The sequence below is a fragment of the Aotus nancymaae genome, unplaced genomic scaffold (genome assembly GCF_030222135.1).
Source record: "Aotus nancymaae isolate 86718 unplaced genomic scaffold, 86718_ANA_hifiasm-v0.15.2.pri h1tg000076l, whole genome shotgun sequence".
Taxonomy (NCBI): domain Eukaryota; kingdom Metazoa; phylum Chordata; class Mammalia; order Primates; family Aotidae; genus Aotus; species Aotus nancymaae.
In genome coordinates, this window is record NW_026988491.1 from 11,696,450 (window position 1) to 11,716,475 (window position 20,026).

The 20,026-nt window shown below is 57.1% G+C and overlaps 1 protein-coding gene across 1 annotated transcript; it reads right to left on the reverse strand.

Moving 5' to 3' along the window:
• Positions 1–534: 534 nt before the first annotated feature.
• Positions 535–19,704, reverse strand: RAC2 (Rac family small GTPase 2). The gene is made up of 7 exons (XM_012476385.2): positions 19,548–19,704; positions 16,680–16,751; positions 7,464–7,581; positions 6,628–6,690; positions 5,941–6,100; positions 1,960–2,092; positions 535–1,304 (listed from the first exon to the last, which is right to left on the reverse strand). Exons 1-6 carry the CDS (start codon positions 19,580–19,582, stop codon positions 1,962–1,964), a joined length of 579 nt encoding a protein of 192 aa, XP_012331808.1. The 5' UTR covers positions 19,583–19,704; the 3' UTR covers positions 535–1,304; positions 1,960–1,961.
• Between the last annotated feature and the right edge of the window lie 322 nt (positions 19,705–20,026).

Below are 20,026 nucleotides of genomic sequence, written 5' to 3' on the forward strand. Positions count from 1 at the left end.
TTAAAGAAACTCTCCTTTGCTTAGCACCTGCCGGGTCCAGCACTGTTTCTTTTCACTGCTGAAATGAACACTTTCTCAAAACCTCCAGTAGTGGAAGTTGAGGGTTCCAGGCTCAAATTCCCAAATTCCCGCCAGGCTCTCAGCCTACTTTGGAACCCACCCTCCCTCCCTGGCACACATGCTCTCCCTGGGGTTGCCGCGATTCTGTTCTGGCACGGCATATGGTTCAGACCTCGGCAATCAGAGCACAGCACAGCACGGCTCTGAAAAATATGATTGGTTGCAAGGGGGCCTAGGATCTAAGCTGGTCCAATCACAGAGAAACTTTGCCTGGGATAGACATTTGCTCTCTTTGGCTGAACTTGAACTTGGAAGCATGAAGCCCTGAACTTGAACTTGGAAGGATGAAGCCCTAAGTCACCTGCCTGAGAATGAACCAGCCAGTAGAAGGCAGAGCCCAGAGCTAAACAAGCCTTGATGACATCGTTTGAACCCCTTGATCAAGCTGCACCTGAAATCATGATATCTCCAAACTTAAATCAATAAATTTATTTTCTGCTGAAGCAGGTTGAGTTGGGTTTTCTATTTGCAATAGCAAAAGTCCTGACTGGCAAGGTTTAAAAGTTTTAAGACTCTCACAGGTTAAGTGCAGCTCAGGATCCTGTGAGTGGAGCAGAAAGTCTTAAGAGATGGCAGGGGCCATGTTGAACTCAGACTTCCCACTGGCTGAGCAGATACCCCCAGAGATGTAGAAAATTTGATTTGTTTTATGTTGTCCCAAAAAAGGAGAACTGAGGCCAGAGGAGCACACTTCTGAGACACTCATCTTTGCTGGGTAGAAGAACTCTCTGACAAGCAGGACTATCTGTATTAGAGCAGGCTGCCTCAGGAGGGAGTAAGAGCCCTGTCCCTGAAGGAACACAGTTGTGGCGGCAACCATCTGGCCTGCAGTTTCCAGAGGGGAGTCAGGCGTGGGGTGGGACTGAGTGAACAGGTGGATGCTTCCACAGGCGGCAGCTGGCACTGATGGCAGGAACACAGGGGTGGTTGAATGGGTCCTGGGGCTCCCCTCTGGCCCTCAGGAAGGCAGGAGCATGAGGGGCTTGGGATGCAGCGCCTGCAAATTTGCACCTTCCTGGCCTCAGGAGGCTTCCGGTACAGAAAAGACCATTGACAAAGCTCTGCAGCCATCCGCTAAGAAATGCCAGAGGGAGGGGATGGCATGGCCAGCCGCGGTGCCGTCAGGCTTTGGGTGGGGATCCTGGAAGATCGGGCCCATCTGTTTGGGAGGGCTGGGGTGCAACCTGAAAGGAAGGTAAGCAGGGGAAGAGAATTTGGGGACATGCAGAGTCCACAGCTCTCAGCTTCCTGGCTCACAGCTCATTCCCACCTCTGGGGCTTTGCTCAAGGTTTGCCTCCCACCAGGACTGGCCACGCTGCCGCCCCCGCAACCCCACCTCACCAGGCCTCTCTGTCGTTCTCGTCCCACACTTCCAGGAAGCCTTGTGGGCTGCCTCCAACTCATACGCACCCTGCCATCTGCCCTCTGGGTCTCATAGCCCAGTCTGTCCCACCTCCACCCGTGTTTGTGGGTGCAAGGTCTCCCTAGCTCAACTGGGTTCTCCTGGGGCCAGGGGCCAAAGCCTCTTTTCCATCACCCCCTGCAGGAATGGGCAGAGTGGAAGCTCCATGACACCCCACTCCCTGGTCCGGTGGGTCGGGGGGGTTACCAGGCATTTGTTTGCACCTTGGGCCTTGCCTCTGAGAGATGAGCTTCAGAGAGTGGGACTGGCCCAGGCAAATGACAAGTAGGCTGGGGAAACTGAGGCTACCTCCATACCCACCTTCTTTTTGTCCTGACCTAAATGCCATTCACAGTGAACCAAAGGCCACATCTCATCCAGGGCCTTCTGTGTATGGGAGTTGGGCGTCACGGAGCCCTAGAGGGGGGACTCTTACCCCTAGAGGATGCTGCAGGGGCGCTTCTGCGGCCGCGTGGGCTGAGGGCACAGCACGGCCCGGATGGCCTCATCGAACACGGTTTTCAGGCCTCTCTGGGTGAGGGCTGAGCACTCCAGATATTTCACCGAGTCTGGTTGGGGAGATGGACAGCAGGAAAGCAAAGCCTGTCAGGGAAAGGTGGGGGCTCTGGTCCAACACCCCTCCCACGCCATACAACTGAACACCAGGCTGTGGGGACCACTATCCAGGTTCCAGTCCCAGTGCGGCCACCTGGGGGCTGTGTCACCTGGAGCAGGGAGTTTAACGTCACTGTGCCTCAGTTCCCTCATGTCTGAAATAGCGAGCTTGAATTCACTGAGAGACTAAGACCTACAGGGCAGGTCTGTGTCTTCCTTGGACACGTAGCTCTTAATTCGTGGAAAGAAGGCAGGAATTTTGATGCTTTTCTGGGAAGGAAAGGGCTCAAGCATCAGTGACCAAATCTCTGGAAGCCTCACCTTCTTCTAAAAAATTGCCTTGTCCAAGGTCAGGAATTCGAGACCAGCCCATCCAATATAGTGAAACCCAGTTTCTACCAAAAATACAAAAATTAGCTGGGCGTGGTGGCACACTACTAGAGTCCCAGCTGCTCGGGAGGCTGAGGCAGGAGAATCACTTGAACCCTGGAGGCGGAGGTTGCAATGAGCCGAGGTCGTGCCACTGTACTCCAGCCTGGGCAACAGAATGAGACTCCAACTCAAAAAAAAAAAAAAAAAAGGAGAAAAAAAGAAAAATTGCCTTGTCCATCCCTCCAGGATTCTCCCAGGGTTGCAAATGATCCCCAGGAGGCCTGAAGCCCTCGTGGCCCCTCCCCAGGAACTTCCCAACATCATCTGCCCCTTCCTTAGCACCATCCCCATCTTACAGACAAGGAAACTGAGGCTGGTGGAGAGTATGTGACTCACCCAAAGGCACACGCTGGGCATATTCCCTCTACCTGGGCACAGCTGGGGGCCTTCCGGGAGGAGTGGAATTGGAGAGCTCCCCCTTCCTCCCATGGGAGGCCCAGCCTCCTCCCACATGAAGATCCCTCAGGGCTAGAGCCCGGGGCACAGACAGGGAGAAAGGCAGGCTGAGCCCCCCACTCCCAGGGACAGTGTCCCATGACCTTCTGCAAAGAGCCTGTGTGACTTCCCATGTCCATTTCAAGCCACACCGTTTCCCTGAAATGAAAAACCACAAAACCCCTTCTTCTGAGACACGTGCTGGCCTGGGGACTGATTTTAGAACCAAGAGGAAGGCGAAGGGAGGAGAGGGCGCTCTGGGCCCTCCACCGAAACCCACTTGCTTCTCTGCAGCAGGAAAGAAGGGGATGGACACTGGTCACCACCTGCTCTGTGCCAGGCACTGAGCTGCGCACTTCCAACAACACTGTGAAGAAACACTGTGATTTCCCACTTCACAAACCAGGAAACAGGGGAAGCCACGGCCCGAAGGCACAGAGCTGGGAGGAGGAGTCGGGGTCTTGGGAGGGGCGGCCCCTGGAACAGGGGAGCCCACTGAGGCCCCGTGCTGGGGAGAAAGGAAGGATGAGGCAGGGACATGAGGCTCAGAGAGGATGTCACTTGGTCTGAATCACATGCTGGGGGTTTCCCCTCTACCTGGAGGCATGTACGCCCACCAGGGATCATGGGCAGTGGCTGGCATGGGGCTTGGCTGGCACGAGCAGGGTTCCCTGAGCTCAGCCAAGAGTCTGGTCACCACAGCCCCCTCTGTTGAGGAGGCATCACTGGGCACTTGGCCACTGTCTCCCTACGAGGGACCACATCTGCGTCCACTTCCCCCACATCCACCAGCTGCCTTTTCCCTGGCACCCAGCCATCCACCCACCCAGGACAAGGGTCCTGAGCCAGGGGCCGGGGCTCACTTTGGTCCTGCCTCTGACCTCTCTAGGATTTATTCGGTTCCTCGTCTCCGAGCCTCGGTCTCCTGTCTGTCTAGGACTTTTTGCCAAGCAATGGCTCATCAAGCTGAGGCAGGGGCAGGGGAGCCACGGAGAGGGCGGGGAGGGCGAGGGGGCTGGGGGAGGACAGATGGCCCTCAGCTCTGTGGCTTGGGTAGCCAGTCCACTCCCACTGGAATCTGGGCTGGGCCACGTCCTGGCTGGATGGCCTTAAGCCAGCAATTTGTCCTCCCGAGCCTGTTTCCTCGCTGTAAAGCGGAGGTGACGAGAGTCCTTCATCGTAGCTGCTGGGAAGTGGCTCCCAGGAAGCGCTGGGTCCACATCAGCCGTGATTATCAGCTGGGCTCAGGGCTGCCCCCAAAACTCATCATCCCAGGGCTGGGGAGCCCCGGCGGGCAGAGGCAGCTGCTGCCTTCCTCACTAGCCCTGCCAGTCCCCCCAGGATGCCCCCCAGGCCTGAGCTGGTCTGAGGTGTGGTCAGAATCACCACCCGTACCCAGCTCCCTGCAGGGTCAGCCAGGAGAGACTGGCTAGAGGCCAAGCCAGGAGGCCTGAGTCACCACCCTAGAGGAGAGAAGGCCTGTGGGGACTGTCCAGGCCAGCTTATTCAGATAGGGAGACTGAGGCCCAGAGAGGAGCAGCCACTAACCCAAGGTCATACAGCCAATCAGTGTCACAGCCAAGACCAGGACCCAGGCCTCCAGTGCCCTCCGCACGATCCCAAAGCATGCACTTTGCAAGGGACGGGTCAGTGACAACAGACCGCAGGCTAGAGAGCTGCGCCCTGAGCGGAAGGAGTCCAGGGGTGGGGATTAGGGGGCTGCTGTTGGTCAGAAAGAGAAGGCAGGGATGAATCCCTGATATTTACAAGGAAAGACCAGCAGGCCCCAGGGAGCTGTGGCCCCAGGACAGGGGAAGGGACCCAGGCTGTGAGCCATGGTCTGAGGCCCCTGGGGAAGATGGCCGTGTCACCACCCAGTCAGGGGAGGAGGGAGGTGGTGGCTGTGGTTTCCCTTCCTGTGAAGAGACGTGAGTCCCCAGGGCCCTCCCAGTTCCGGCAGGGGGAGGAGTGGCGGGGCTGGGGCAGCAGGGCAGGGGGGAGGTCTAGCGGATTCAATTCAGGGGCCAAACCCTGGGCCTGCAGAGCCCTGTGGTGAGGCAGAGGGCACGGTTCACAGTGACCAAACTCAGCTGGTGGCCCTGGGCTCTTGGGCAGGGATCCCTGGGCTACGTGCACATTGGGACCTACCAGGGACAGGGACAGAGCCAGCAGTCCTGGGTGCCATGCAGGAAGCCAGACTCATGGTCGTCACCTCCCTGGTGCAGGCAGCCCTGAGCCACTACAAAGAAACACCCCCCCCCCCCACCCTGCCCCAGCAGTGAGCCAACAATTTGCCATCCTTCCTTCAAAAATCACTGGGCCACCTACCAGCTGGGCGACACTGAGAAGTTACCATACTTCTCCAGCCCAGTGACTTGTAGGCAAAGAGAAGCTGAGCCGAGAAGCCAAGGGGATGGGGAAAGGGAGGCGAGAAGGCGGTGGAAGGGAATGTGTGACCCTTCAGCTCTAACTTGGGGCCACGTCCTCCAGGAAGCCTTCCCAGAACACCTAAATCTGACTTGCCACTTGTCCTCCAAGCAACCACAGCACGCCACTCAGTCTCTGCTTCTGTCTGCTCAAAACACACCTCCTTATTTTCAGTATCTATTAATAGATACTACTAATACTACTGGGACAACTACTAGCTAACAGAGTGCTTCCCACATGCAGGTGTGGGAACTCCACCTGTATTAACTCATTTAATTCCCCCAACCACCCCAGGAGGCAGGAGCTATCACTATCCCATGCTTTTCTGATAAGGAAACATAGACACAGAGAGGCTACGTGACTCGCCCGAGGTCGCACAGCAAATACACAGCACAGGTAAGTTGGAACAGCATAGCCTGGCCCTGCAGCTCGTATTCACAATCACACCACAAGGCCAAGCCAGGGCTCCCCTGCAGCCAGCTCCCCTCTCTGAGCCCAAGTCCCGTACCAATCTCCTTGGCCAGTGCCAGGCCCTGTGGGTAGGTGATGGGAGCCAGCTTCTTCTCTTTCAGTTTCTCGATGGTGTCCTTGTCATCCCGCAGGTCCAGCTTGGTGCCCACCAGGATGATGGGTGTGCTGGGGCAGTGGTGCCGCACTTCCGGGAACCACTGGACAGGTGGGGGCGGGGAACACAAGGTTGTATGGGTCAAGAGGGGGCACGAGGTTGTTTGGGGAGCAGAGGATGTAGGGAGAAGGGGGCACCAGGCTGCAAGAAGATCAGAGGTGGGCATGAGGGGGAGGAGAGACGTGAGGTGGCACAGGGAGGGGAGGCCACGAGGCTGTGTGGGAAGGAGGGGTGCATGACTGTAGGAAAGGAGGCGGCGAGGTTTTGTGCAGACATAAGAAGCAAGCATGAGGTTATGTGGCAATCGGAGGCGGACATGAGGTTGCAGGGGGAGGAGGAGGACGCAGCCTCGGAAGGTGGGAGGAAAGCTAACTGTCGCAGCACCCGCCCCACCCCAGACCCTCCAAATCTCACCCCCTCAGTCCCCTTGCCAGCCCTGGTTGGCACTGGGAACCCTCTCTGTATGTGGCCTCTACTGCTCCCGGGACCAGCCTAGAGTTACCAGTTCCTCCCTCTGTCCCTCAGGGTCACCTGCCCCAGCGCCCCCAAGGCCCACTCTGTCCAGCTCACCTTGGCACGGACGTTCTCATAGGAGGCGGGGCTGACGAGGGAGAAGCAGATGAGGAAGACGTCCTGGGGACAGAGCAGGCGAGGGTCGCCAGTGAGAAGGGCCCGGAGGTGTCCCACCAAGCTTGGGGCTCCCTGAGGGTGGAGGAGCTCAGGGATGCTGGGGACTTAGTATCTGGGCAGAGCAGAGATGCCCTTCTCGCCTCTACCAGCAGGCTGCCGTTTGTTAGGACGCTTACTAAAGGCCAGGGCGTCTGCGAAGTGGTCGTTGTCACATGTCACTGCAGCAAGCATTGCTGCTAGCCCCATTCCTCAGACAGAGAAGGTGAGGCGTCCAGAGGCTAAAGAGTTTGCCAAGGTGCACCCTGGCGAGGGGAGGATCTGGCATTCCAGAATCCATACTCCAATCCATATTCTCTGCCATCTTGATCAGCGGCCTCAGCCGCCTCCCTGCCCTCCCTGGAGGAAGAGTGGGGACCCGGGAGCCACCTGCAGACATCCTCCGCCTCTCCCCATCCCCCAGCATGCCCAGGGATGACCATCCTGGGCTGCCTCCTGGGGACCTGTGCAGAGTCCACCACCGGAAACAGGGGGTGCCGGAGCCCAGGAGGCAGTGGGGTGGGAAGATGGGCACGGTGAGGACGGGGAACCAACGCAGGGCTGGGGGAGTGAGAGGAGGCCCTGCTCTGCCTGGGATGTGCAAGGCAGGCAGACCCCTTGAGCTGGGCCTTCAGGGGAGAGTAAGGGATTCCCAGGCTGAGCTGGTTGGAAAGGCATCCCAGGTGGAGGGAACGGAGACAGCAAAGGTCAGGGCAGCAAGGTGAGTGGGAGCAGCACACCGTCTGTGGGTAGGAAAGCGGCCGGAGGCGGTCGTAGTCCTCCTGCCCGGCAGTGTCCCACAGCCCCAGGTTCACGGGCTTGCTGTCCACCATCACGTTGGCTGAATAGTTGTCAAACCTGTGGGGAGCAGGCAAGGCAGAGGCAAGGTCAATCTCAAACCCCAGAACCTGGGGAGCGTGGTCCAGCCCTGCGTCACTCCATTCGGAGGCTGAGACCCAGAGACAGCCTGATACTGGCCCAAAGTCACACAGCATTTGCAGTTGGGTTTTATTTGTTTGTTTCATTACTGATTCATTATATTTTTTAAAAATCTAATGCAAGTAAACAAGAAGAGAAAAAGATTATCTCTTAATCCTTTTTCTACCCATGTTTAAGGCTATGTAACTTTTCCTCCAAGTCTCGATGAGAATAAACTTAATTTTTATCTTCCTAGGCTGCGCAGCGAGGTTGTCACTCAATGTTTCTTTTTTGCTTTTTCAGTTTTTGTTTTTTGAAATGGAGTCTCGCTCTGTCACCAAGGCTGGAGTGCAGTGGTGCGATCTCAGCTCACTGCAACCTCCACCCCCTGGGTTCAAGCAATTCCCCTGCCTCAGTCTCCCGAGTAGCTGGGATTACAGGCATGCGCCACCACACCTGGCTAATTTTTGTATTTTTAGTAGAGATGGGGTTTCACCATGTTGGCCAGGCTGGTCTCAAACTCCTCACCTCAGGTGATCCGCCCAGCTCGGCCTCCCAAAGTGCTGGGAATTACAGGCGTGAGCCTCAGCGCCCAGCCTCAATATTCGTTGAATAAATGTTCATCCCATCTCAGTCTGGGTCCCCCCAGAAGCAAACTCTGAGACAAGGAGGTGGTGCGAGGTGTTTATTTGGGAGGTGGCCCCAGGATGCTGCAGAAGGAGACTGGGAAGGAGTAAGGGAGGGGCAGCAGCTGACACAGGGCGGGCGGTTGAGCTGTCACGACGGTGGGCCGCCACTGCTCAGTCCTGCTGGGGCTGCCTAGGAGACAGTACAGACTGTGCCCAGGGCATCCCCAGAGGCGGCAGGAAGCTGGGGTGCTGTCATTCATCTCCCAACTCCCAGGGGAAGAGGGCTACTTCTGGAGCCTTCTAGCCCACCCCAGAGTGCATGTGAAAGCTGTCAGTCACAGACCACGGGAAGGGCAACGGCACATGGTGGAAAGACGCGTGCTGGGCCAGGCATGGTGGATCGGGCCTGTAATTCCAGCACTTTGGGGGGCCGAGGTGGGCAGATTACAAGATCAGGAGATCAAGACTATCCTGGCTAATACAGTGAAACCCCATCTCTACTAAAAATACAAAAAGTTAGCCAAGCATGGTGGTGCACACCTGTAACCCCAGTTACTCAGGAGGCTGAGGCAGGAGAATCGCTTGAACCCAGGAGGCAGAGGTTTCAGTGAGCTGAGATCACGCCACTGCACTCCAGCCTGGACGACACGTGCTGCCGAGGGGATAGCGTGGGGCACCGACCTTGACTCCCAACATCTCCTGCCAGACCCAGAGAGCCCTGCAGGGCCACGGAACAAGCCTCCAGATGCATTTGCTGAGCACCTGCTATGCATCGGGTGCAGAGCCAGTGCTAGCGCCACTGAGGAGCACAAGCCTGATGGCCCTCACAGCTGGCAGGAAGCCAGACACGGGGCGAGGGGCCTGACAAACATCAGAGAGGGGGAAGCCCAAAGAATGCTGCCGGGAGGGCCAGACCAGGACTCCAAGCTTGGAGCAGGGGAGGTTTTGCAAGCCAGTTCTCACTACACACGTCCCCTCAAGGAAGGTGCTGGCTCCCCAATGCTGTGGAAGAGAAAACTGGGTTCAGAGAGATGCAGTGACTTGCCCAAGGCCACACAGCCAGTGAGTGACCAAACGAGGTAAGAAACCAGTGATCACAAGCAGCGTTCACTGCCCCAGGGCACAGCTGTGCCTCCAGGAATGCCCGAACAGCCTGCCCCGAGAGCTAGGGAATCACTCTCACTTACACACTGTGGTCACCCACACAGGCCCTGTGTCTCATCTCCTGACCTGGTCCACTGAGACCTCCAGCTCCTCCTCGGGCTTCTGCTTCCTACTCCTCCCTTCACACACCAGCCAAGCTGTTCCCAGGAAAGGCTCACATTGCCCACCTCCCTGTGCTGGTCCATACAAAGCCCCTGCCCAGAATGTCCTTCCCACCTTAGCTGTCCAAATGTTCTCACCAATCTGGCCTCTGGCCCCTACACCCTCCAGGCTGCCCACCCCTCCAAACTGTTGCTCCTGTTACTCTGAAGAATCAGTCCTTCTGCAGCCCAACACTGAGTAGTATTCTCTGAGGACTTCCTGGACGAGGTGGCATCCGAAGGGTTTCAGCTCACTTTGGTTTAATTCCCTTCCACCTGCATTCACCGGGTGCCGGTGTGCAGCCCAGCCTTTTTAATATACTGTGCTTGTCCGGCCCTGGACAGGATTCCTGGTCACCTCTCAGTTCCTCAGACGGCTCTGTTTCCCCCTGTCTGGAAAGTGCCTGCAAACAGTGGCCCCTGGTTTCCCGCTTTCCTTCCTCTCTCCCTCTTCTTCCTTCCCACCACCAGGCTTTTACTCATCCCTCCAGCCCCTGCTCAATGTCACCGCCTCCAAAAAGGCTTTCCTGACCTGCAGCCATGTCGGGGCCCCCACCCCACCTAAACCAGCACTCCTTGGGGAACTCGGCATCCCAGGCAGCAGGCACTAAACCTGACCTGTTTGTCACTGCACCCTGGGGCCAGCCTGGGATCCGGTGCACAGGAGATGCTGCCTTGTGCCCACTCTGGGTACCACCCACATTGCTGTGGGATCTCAGGAAGAAGGTGCTGTCCAGGGAGACACAGCTGGGCATGATGGAAAAAGCAGCTCCTGTGTTGTTTTTCTGGTTTTGACCAGTAACACGCCTTTGGGAAATGCGTGGACACTCTCTCCTCTTAACATCCAGCTAAAATACTAGTGCCATGAAGCCCCCCGATATTCCTCAAACCAAAGGCACCTGTCTCTTCTGGGTCATCCCTGGGATCTTGGGGCCATGGTGATGGGGAGAGCTGGGACCCTGAGAAGCACCAGCCACCTCCTCTGAGGCCAGGCAGGGGGCTGAGGTTCTTTGTGTGTTAGGTCTTGAAGGCTCATGCGATCTAACACAAAAGGATCTTAAGTTACTCCTATTAGACAGATGAGGAAAGTGGGCCTGAAGAGGTCAAGGACCTTTCTTGTTGAGGGGGACAGAGTTCTCTGTGAAGCCAGGACATCCTAGCTGTGTGACCCTGGGTGAGTAACCTAACTTCTCTGAACCTCAATCTCTTTAAAGTGGAGGGGAAAATTATTTCTTGGGGTCATTAGGAGAATCCAAAAAAACAGAGGATGTTCAAGCCACCCCATTGGGAGATATAAGAAGCTGAGCAGTCTCATTTTCCATGCTCCCAAATGCCCCTGCCACTGGGCCCCTCCCCAGAGGAGCAGAGGGACACTACAGGGATATGTCAATGGTGTGACACCTCCGAGGGTCCCCTTTACATAAGAGACCCGCAGGGGGCTGGGCACTGTGGCTCATGCCTGTAATCCCAGCACTTTGGGAGGCCGAGGCGGGTGGATCACCTGAGGTCAGGAGTTCAAGACCAACCTGGCCAACGGGGTGAAACCCCATCTCTACTAAAAACACAAAAATTAGCTGGGTGTGGTGGCGGACGCCTGTAATCCCAGCTACTCGGGAAGCTGAGGCAGGAGAATCACCTGAATCTGGGAGGTGGAGGTTGCAGTGAGCAGGGATGGCACCATTGCACTCCAGCCTGGGCAACAAGAGTGAAACTCTGTCTTGAGAGAGAGAGAAAGAGAGAGAGAGAGAGAGAGAGAGAGAGAGAGAGAGAGAGAGAGAGAGAGAGAGACCTACAGGCAGCCAGGACCAGAGAGGAATCTTACACACCAACCACCATGGCCAACTCTCACCATATTTTCTGGAGGCTCACAAAGAGTAAGGGACTTGCCCAAGATGTCCCAGCCAGTGGGTGGCAGAGCAAGGCTAGATCCTGTTACCCAATTCAGAAAAAGCCCACATGGTAAGCATTGCCACTATTTCATGGCTGAAAAAAGAGTTGGAGACAGTGGATACCGTGTTTTCACCCAGAGCCTGTAGAACTCTGAGGCCGGGCCTGGAATAGAGTGGAGGAGGGGAATGGGGCAGGTGGAAGGGGTTTGGGGAGGCCTGTGCCGCAGATACAAGATCAGACAAGCCTGAGAGCTGGCTCCCCTGCTGCCAGCCATGAGAGGTTAGCAGCAAAGGGGTGGATCTGAACCTTCGCAGCTGACACCTGCATGAGCAGCCAATCAGTTGCCGGGACTCTCAGGACTGTCCCGTGATTGGCTCTCGCCGTCCCCGCCTGCTCTGTTGTATAGCACCCAGGGATCACCTGACGACCAGTGAAGCCCACCCCCAGGGAGGAAGGATGGTGCGTTTGAGGAACCCAGAGACCACAGGGCACACATGGCTGGTGACTTGGGGTGAGGAAGGATTGAAGTCAGAGGGGCCTGGACCAGTCAGATCTTTGTTCTCAGGTCAATGGGGAGCCCCCACGGGGCCAAACCAGGCAGAGGTGATGAGATCAGATTTGTATTTAGAAAAGGTCCCTGCCGGGTGCGGTGGCTCACGCCTGTAATCCCAGCACTTTGGGAGGCTGAGGAGGGCGGATCATGAGGTCAAGAGATCGAGACGATCCTGGCCAACATGGGGAAACCCTGTCTCTGTTAAAAATACAAAAAATAGCTGGGCATGGTGGCACACACCTATAGTCCCAGCTACTCAGGAGGCTGAGGTAGGAGAATTCCTTGAACCAGGGAGGCAGAGGTTGCAGGGAGCCAAGATCGTGCCACTGCACTCCAGCCTGGCAACAGAGTGAGACTGTCTCAAAAAAAATAAAAGAAAAGGTCCCTCTTGGAGAAGTCTTAGGGAGGGGCCAGAGGGGAAACTGGCAGGTCAGCCGGGAGGGGAGGCCCTTACCATGTCATTGATGAAAGATGAAGGCCACTGGAGGTGTCACAGGGTGGGGAGAGGTGGAGCAGGAGGGAACAGAATACCCAATAGAAGAGGGGCCTGAGCTAAGGCAGAGGCTAGAGCCTGGCGCACACAGCTAGGGAGGCTGATGTCATCCTGCTCACCGGAATCCCAGGCTGGATGCGCCAGTTCACCCAAGAGAGGATTTCAAATGGAAGTGAAAATTCAGTGCCAAACAATTCAACCTCAATTAGCAACACGAGTTCTTCCATGCAGAGCTGACCCCCACCTGCCTGCCTGCCTGTGGGGAGGGGAGGCGTTCATGATGGAGCAACAGGGACACGCTCAGCTCTGTTCTAGAAACTGACACAGCGGCAAGGAGCAAGGCAGATGAGGGCCCTGTCCTCAGGGAGCTTCCATCCCAAAGGAGGAGCGGCAGTGAAGGAGCTTACAGTAAGATGAAGCCGGGGTGTGGGGGGCTATGAAGACAGTTTAGCAGGGTGGTGGGACAGAGAGATGGAGAGGACAGGGTCGAGGCAGGGAGCTGCTCTAGACAGGGGGTCAGGAGGCGATATCTAGGCAAGGAACTGAATGACGGGAAGTGAGGAGGGTTCTGGGTATCAGAAGGGGAGTGAAGAGGTTGGGGGAAGGCTGAGGTCACCAAGGCAGTCTGTGTACTTGGGGTGAAGTGGGTAAGGGAGTGTGGTAAACGAGGCTGGGGAGAGGGGCTGTCGTTCATGGTTTGAACGTCGAGATGGGTTTTAAGTGTGAAGGGAGCCACAGGAGGGATTTAGGCCAGGATCACTTTCAGTTGTTTTTTGTTTCTGGTGGTTGTTGTTTTTGAGACAGGGTCTCACTCTGTTGCCCAGGCTGGGGTGCAGTGGCATGATCATAGCTCAATGCAGCCTCAGCCTCCTAGGCTCAAGCGATCCTCCTACCTGAGCCTCCCGAGTAGCCGGGACTACAGGCATGCATCACCATGCCCAGCTACTTTTTGTATTTATTTTGTAGAGATGGGATTTCTCCATGTTGCCCAGGCTGATCTCAAACTCCTTGGCTCACGTGATCTGCCTGCCTCAGCCTCCCAAAGTGCTGGGATTACAGTCATGAGCCACAGCGCCCAAACTTTCAGTTTTTAAAGCTCACCAGGGCTTCCACTGGAGCAGGATCTAAGGAGATAAGGTGTAAGGGGGAGCCCCTCTATGTCACAGGCACCCGAGGGCACCGTCTTCCTGCCATGTTTCTGTATCCCCAACACCTAGTATGGGGCCATCCACAGAGCAGGCTCAGGCTCCCATCTGCGAAATGGGGGATTTGATGCAAAGATCTCATAGCACCCTGCCGGCTCCAGTATAGGGTCTATACAACAGAGCAGGCGGGGATGGCGAGAGCCAATCACAGGGCAGCCCTGCGAGTCCCAGCAGCTGATTGGCTCCTCAGGCAGGTGTCAGCTCCGAAGGTTCAAATCCACTCCCTTGCTGGGAACCCCTCTTGGCTGGCAGCAGGGGAGCCAGCTCTCAGGCTTCTCTGATCTTGTATCTGCAGCACCGGCCTCCCAGCCCCCAGCAAACCTACCATCCCCGGCCCAGAAGCTCTCTCCATCTTCATCTCAGGTGCCAGAGATCTGGGGCTGCCTGTTTTTCCCAACCTACCCTCTCTCCCCCGTCCCCCTCCAATGTCAAGGGCCCAGCATGACGACGTTACCAGCCCTTCATGGAGGCACGGGCATTGGCAGTAGCAGGATAACCCTCTGGGGTCTCATCTGGGACTGAGAAACTTTGTGCCAGGAGCCCTAGGAGCTTGTGATGCAGGATTCACCATACAACTTGCAAGACCCAGTGCAAAATGGAAGCGCAGGTCCCATGTTCAAAAATTAATAAGAATTTCAAGATTCTTAGACACCAGAGCATTAAACAAGGTGCAGGATCCTTCTAAGCATGGGGCCTTGTGCAGTTGGATAGATGGCCACATGCACGGAGCTGGCCCTAGTGGGATACCTTCACCCAACCCTTCAGAGAGTCTTGGGAAGGTAGAGCTGGCCGGGTCCGTACCTCCAGCTTCTGTGAGGTTGTGCAGGATGACAACAAAGTCCACTGGGAGCTACCAGGGACCAGGGGCCTCCAGGCTGCTGAGGCACCTGGCCGTAGCCTGACCTCAGCAGCCTCAGCCATCCATCTCAATGCGCAAGGGAGGCGACTGGGGAAGGAGCTTGGGACTTCCAAGCCTCTACCTCTTATAGAAAAGGAAATCGAGGCTCAGAGAGGGGAAGTGATTGGTCCAAGGTCCTTCAGCAACTGGGTCCTCCAACCCAGCCAGGATGCACCAAGGCGGGACGAGGTCTCAAGCCAGCATCCAGAGACCCGGGGACACAGGCGGTGACAACACCCTGCCGGTGACCATGGCCTTCAGCAGGAGCCGCCACACCTAATTCTGCCTCCCTGCTCAGGTTTGCAGCCAGCACTCTCTTGGCACTGAGACGCACCTGATAAAGTTTGATGGTCGACAGTGAGTGGGCAGGAATCCTCGTTCCCATTTTGTATGTAAGGACAGGTGCAGAGAAGGCCGCTCACCAGCATCAGGACCGAGCTGGGGCCAAGTCGGCTTTCTAAGTTCTCTGCCCGAGTTTCCCTGCCTTCTCCTGGCTGCCTGCCTTCCTCCAGCCTGGGCCAGGATGTCTAAGTCCCCTGAGTAGAGTGTCACGAGGAGAGAGATCGGCAGAGGGAACTCAGTCCACTCGAGTCTGGGGTGGAGGTTGGGTAGTGGGGGATCCTCTGGGGTGGGCTGGAAGCATCTCAGCTCCAGGGTCTCTTCTCCCTTCTGCCTGCCTCCTATTCCTAGGAGAGCCTGATCCCTGCTCCTAAAAGGGGGTTTCATTAAGATCAAGAAATGAGGGCCCCAGCGAGGCTCTGCGTGGACCTAGGCTCTGAAGCCAGACAGGACCGTGTAAGGCTGGGAAGCAAGCCTCTTCGTGGCCGTGAGGTTCAGCTTCCCCCTGGGTGTCCTGCACATGCTAATGGCCATCTCCCAGGGGGATCCAATGAGATCACATGTGGGTGACATCTTGTGTAGGGCCCAGCACGCAGCAGGCCTTTGCTAGGTGGTGGCTATGATTGATCTTCCTGTGGTCCCTTCCATGATGTTCGATTCAGGTCAACTCAAAACACATGTGTTGTGTGTAAGGCAATGTGCGTATGATACCACATAGAAGGTTCTGTGCTAAGACAATGGGGAGACCCAGAAAGGACTGGCCGTGGCTCCCTGTCCTCCACAGGCTCCAGCAGAGACCAGGAGGACTCTGGGGAGAGAGAGGACTCGTGGGAGAGACCAGAGAAAGACTCTGGGGAGGGGAGACCCCTTCCCCGTAGATCAGAAAGGCTTCCTGAAGGAGGGGGCACCTGAGCTGGGTCTGGAGGCTTTAGACAGGTGGATGTGGGGAGAAAAAGCACTATTGGGAGAGGAACAGCTTGAGCAAAGGCCCTGGGGTAGGAATGTGCAGGGAACTTGTGGTGAACAGTAGGGTCCGGGGGAGGCAGGGCCTGAAACCAAGTAATGGGTGATGAGGCCAGGCGAGAGGTTGAGTGAAGGCCATCAGGGGCCTTGAGTGCCATGCTAGGAGTCAAGGAAATGTCCTAGGAGTGATGTGGGCCCCTGAGGGCTAGCCGTAGAGGGGCTGGCCTCCCCAGTCATCCTTCCCTCCTGAGTCTGACGCCAATACACTCCCGCCATGTCCGATGACAGCCCTGCCTCCACGTCCTGCAACAGAGCGCAGGGCCTCTGAGGCCTGCAGATGGCTCTGTTCCGCCCCTCAGCACACCACGGCCCCAGGTTTCCCTGCTCCGTGCGGCCGGACCGTCTGGATCACCTCCTCCCGCAGCCCAGCCAGCCTCCGCAGAGGCTCCTCTCCCAGCCCCTGCTCCTGCCCAAGCCAGCCATCTCCTCCACATCGCTTTGCTTGGAGACCCAGCCTAAAGGCCACTGCCTCCTTCCTTCCTCCCTTTCCACCCCTTCCCCCCACCCCACCCCCAGCACTTCTTAGCACCAGTGCTGCCTTCTGGGCTGGACCATCAGGCAGCTCTGCCTGGCTGAAGGCTGTGGCTCTGACACCCCATCGGGTGTCCACACAGGGTCTGGCCCACAGGAAGTGCCTGAAAGCGGGTTGACTTGGTGACATTCTCTCCCCTCCTCCCAGCACCTGCGTGTCCCCAGGAACTCACACGGTGGGGATGTACTCTCCAGGGAAGGCGTTGGTGGTGTAGCTGATGAGAAGGCAGGTCTTGCCCACGGCCCTGAAAGACAGGAAGTGCAAGAGGGCGGCGGTCATGGGCTCTGCCGGAGACATGGGAGGTTTCTGCCCCGTCCTCTGCGAAGACCTCAGCATCCACCCAGCCTAGTCCTCTGGGCCCCTGCCTCACCATCTGAGACGCCCCATGTCTGTGTTCTCACACCCAAGAGCCTGCAGGTCCTGTGCGTGTTTGTTAAAGTGGAGACTTCAGGGTCCAGCCCCAGAGATTCTGACCCACGGGTGTTCACAGAGCTGGGGATCTGCATTTCTCACAGGTTTCTCCAGGGACCAGAGATGTGAGACAGAGGGGATGCCCTGCAAACTCGGGCCATGCTGTGGGGCCCCCGACGCCTGACCTGGGCTTCAAATCCCAGCCGTACCACCTACCAGTGGCATGACCCTGGACAAGTCACTTAACCTGCCTCTGCCTCAGTTTCTCCATCTAGAAAATCAGGACGAGCCCATCCCCGTAGGAGCGTGCTGAGGAATGAATCCAACGATGTCTATCGAAGCACCTGGCACAGGGCCTGACGCACGGCAGCAGCCGCTGGCTGCTAGGGAAGGCCTGACCCGGCTCTTCCCTCTCACCTCCCCATGGAGCAGAGCAATTACCAGGCCAGGATTTGAGTCAGAGTGGGCTGGGCTCAAATCCTGTGAGGCTTTGGGAAAATTGCATAGCTTCCCTGAACTCATTTTCCCACCTGCAAAATGGACCTATTAGGTTTGGTGAGAGGATAAATAGAGAAGGCTGGGCTAACCCCAGAGCTGGTACATAGGAAGGAAGGGATCGATAATTGGAGATCGCCATTATTCGCGTGCCTCCTCCACCCCCAGCGTTCGAGACTGGGAGCAGGTGCAGGTAGCTCAGCCCAGAGACCAAGGGGCAGCCCTGGGCCTTCCCCTGCCCTGCTCGGTTCTTCACTTCCTGCTCAGAGGAGACAGCTCATCCTCTCCTCTCTACCACTCCCTCCCCAGGGCCTGTCCCGAGGTAACTTTGAATGACTGGGACGTTAACCCTTGACTTCCGCCTGCCCCTCTTCAGATCAGATACAAAGCAGAAGTGAACACGGCCGGGCCGGCACAGGCAGATAAGCGGCCATGTATCAGAATCAGCTGAGGCTGGTGGGCAAACGGGCCCACCCCCACCTGGATGAGTCAGAGCCAAAGTCGGGGCCACAGGACCCAGGCCAGGAGAGCTGAGTCTCTCATAGCCTTGGGCTGCTCCTCTGTAGCATGGGAGGGCTGGACAAGAGGCTCCTTCCAGCTAGAACATGCTGGGATGGACTTACAGAAAGCCCCAAGCTGGTGCTGTGGGTTGGACCCTAAGACATGGCTGCTGGCAGGCACGACAGATTGACAAATGGGACCTGTCCTTTTATGTTGTGTTTTTAAGAGACAGCGTCTTGCTCTGTCACCCAGTGGCACAATTATAGCTCACTACAGCCTCAAACTCCTGGGCTCAGGCGATTCTCCCACCTTAGCCTCCCGATAGCTGGGACTACAGGCGTGTGCCCCCACTCCTGGCTTTTAAAAATGTTTTTGTGGCCAGGCTTGGTGGCTCATGACTGTAATACCAGCACTTTGGGAGGCCAGGCAGGCGGACCACAAGGTCAGGAGTTCGAGTCCAGCCTCTTACCAACATGGTGAAACCCTGTCTCTACTAAAAATATAAAAGTTAGGGAGGTGTGGTGGCATGTACCTGTAATCCCAGCTACTCAGGAGGCTGAGGCAGGAGAATCGCTTGAAACTGGGAGGCGGAGGTTGCAGTGAGCCAAGATTGCACCACTATACTCTAGCCTGAGTGACAGAGCGAGACCGGCCCAAAAAAAAAAAAATGTTTCTGTAGACATGGGTTCTCACTGTGGTGCTTAGGCTGGTCTCAAGCTCCTGGCCTCAAGCAACTCTCCCAACTTGGCCTCTCAAAGCACTAGGGCTATAGGCATGAGCCACTGCACCTGACCTAGACTCGTCATTTTACAGATGAGGAAACCGAGGTCCCCAGGAGACACGACAGCCTGGGGTCACTGGGATCTGACAACTGAGAAGGTGTCAGCCCAGCCTCCCCTCCCCTGCAGACCCCACAATCACCCTCCCACCCTATGGCCTCCTCCTTCCTCCCCTCTCTGTCTCTCAACATCATCCCCTTGCCCCTTCTGCTCCTTGACCACATCCCCCACACATCCTCCCCAACCCGGCAGGCTGAGGGGAAGGGAGAGAAAGTCGGTGGGGGTACCGGCAGGGGGTAGCTATTGAGCACACACTACAAGCAAGACAGCCACTCAGCTTACGTCCGGTGACCCCACAGCATCCCTAGGGCGTAAGCCTCCTCCTCCCAGATGGCTAAGCTGAGGTTCAGAGAGATGCTATGACTTGCCCAAGGCCACACAGCAGCACCAAACCAGTGACGAGAGCCCAAGTCAGCCTGGGGATAAAGGCTGAATTTCGGGTTTCCCACTTCCTGCGTGCATCCACAGAGTTGAAGGCCGAGGTTAACCTCCGTGGGAGACCTGCCCCCAGCTTTGGGGGTGCAGGTGAGGGGCCCGGGCACTCTCAGCCGTAGTCCTGCACCCTCCACCCAGATGGCTTCCGGGGTGGGGTGAGCCGAAGAGGGTGAAGCTGTCCTCAGCCCACCCCAGGGTGCTGGCTGTGAGCCCTAGGAGAAGAAGGAAGCGACCCCTCCAAGCTGCCTTCCAGGGACACCTAGTTCTACAGGGCCAGGGGCTTCCCCAGGGACACCAGGGCGGGAGGATCTCACGGCATCCTAGTTGGGGGCTGTGAGGAAGTCAAGCCAGGCACCTACCCATCTCCAACCACCACACACTTGATGGCTTGCATCGTGTCCGGGGCCTGGACAGTGTCGGTGGTGACAGCTCAGGGCCAGGCGCGTTTCTGCAGGCACAAGGGGTGTGGAGGCTGGCAAGGCGCCTGCTAAGGAGCAGCAGTGGTGGGGCAGGAGGAAGCGGAAGGGGAACTTACCCAAGCTGCTGCCCTCAAGGTCGTTTGCAGGGGGCGGAGCATGCAGTCTGGCAGAGCAGCTGGTGGGCGGGGCGCTCAGGTGCTGGCTCAGCCCTGGCCATCCCCACAGGCCCCCCGCTCGGCCTCCCCTCTGTGGTAGGAGGCTCACTTCCTGACCACGGGGCAGGCCCAGAGGCTGTTCTCCAAGAACGTGAGGCTTCCAAGTACACCTCAGTTCTAAGCACAGCATTTAATGAGTGCCTACTGTGTGCCAGGCACAGTACCAGGTGCTAGTGATCCCGGGATGCAAGAGACAGCTGGTCC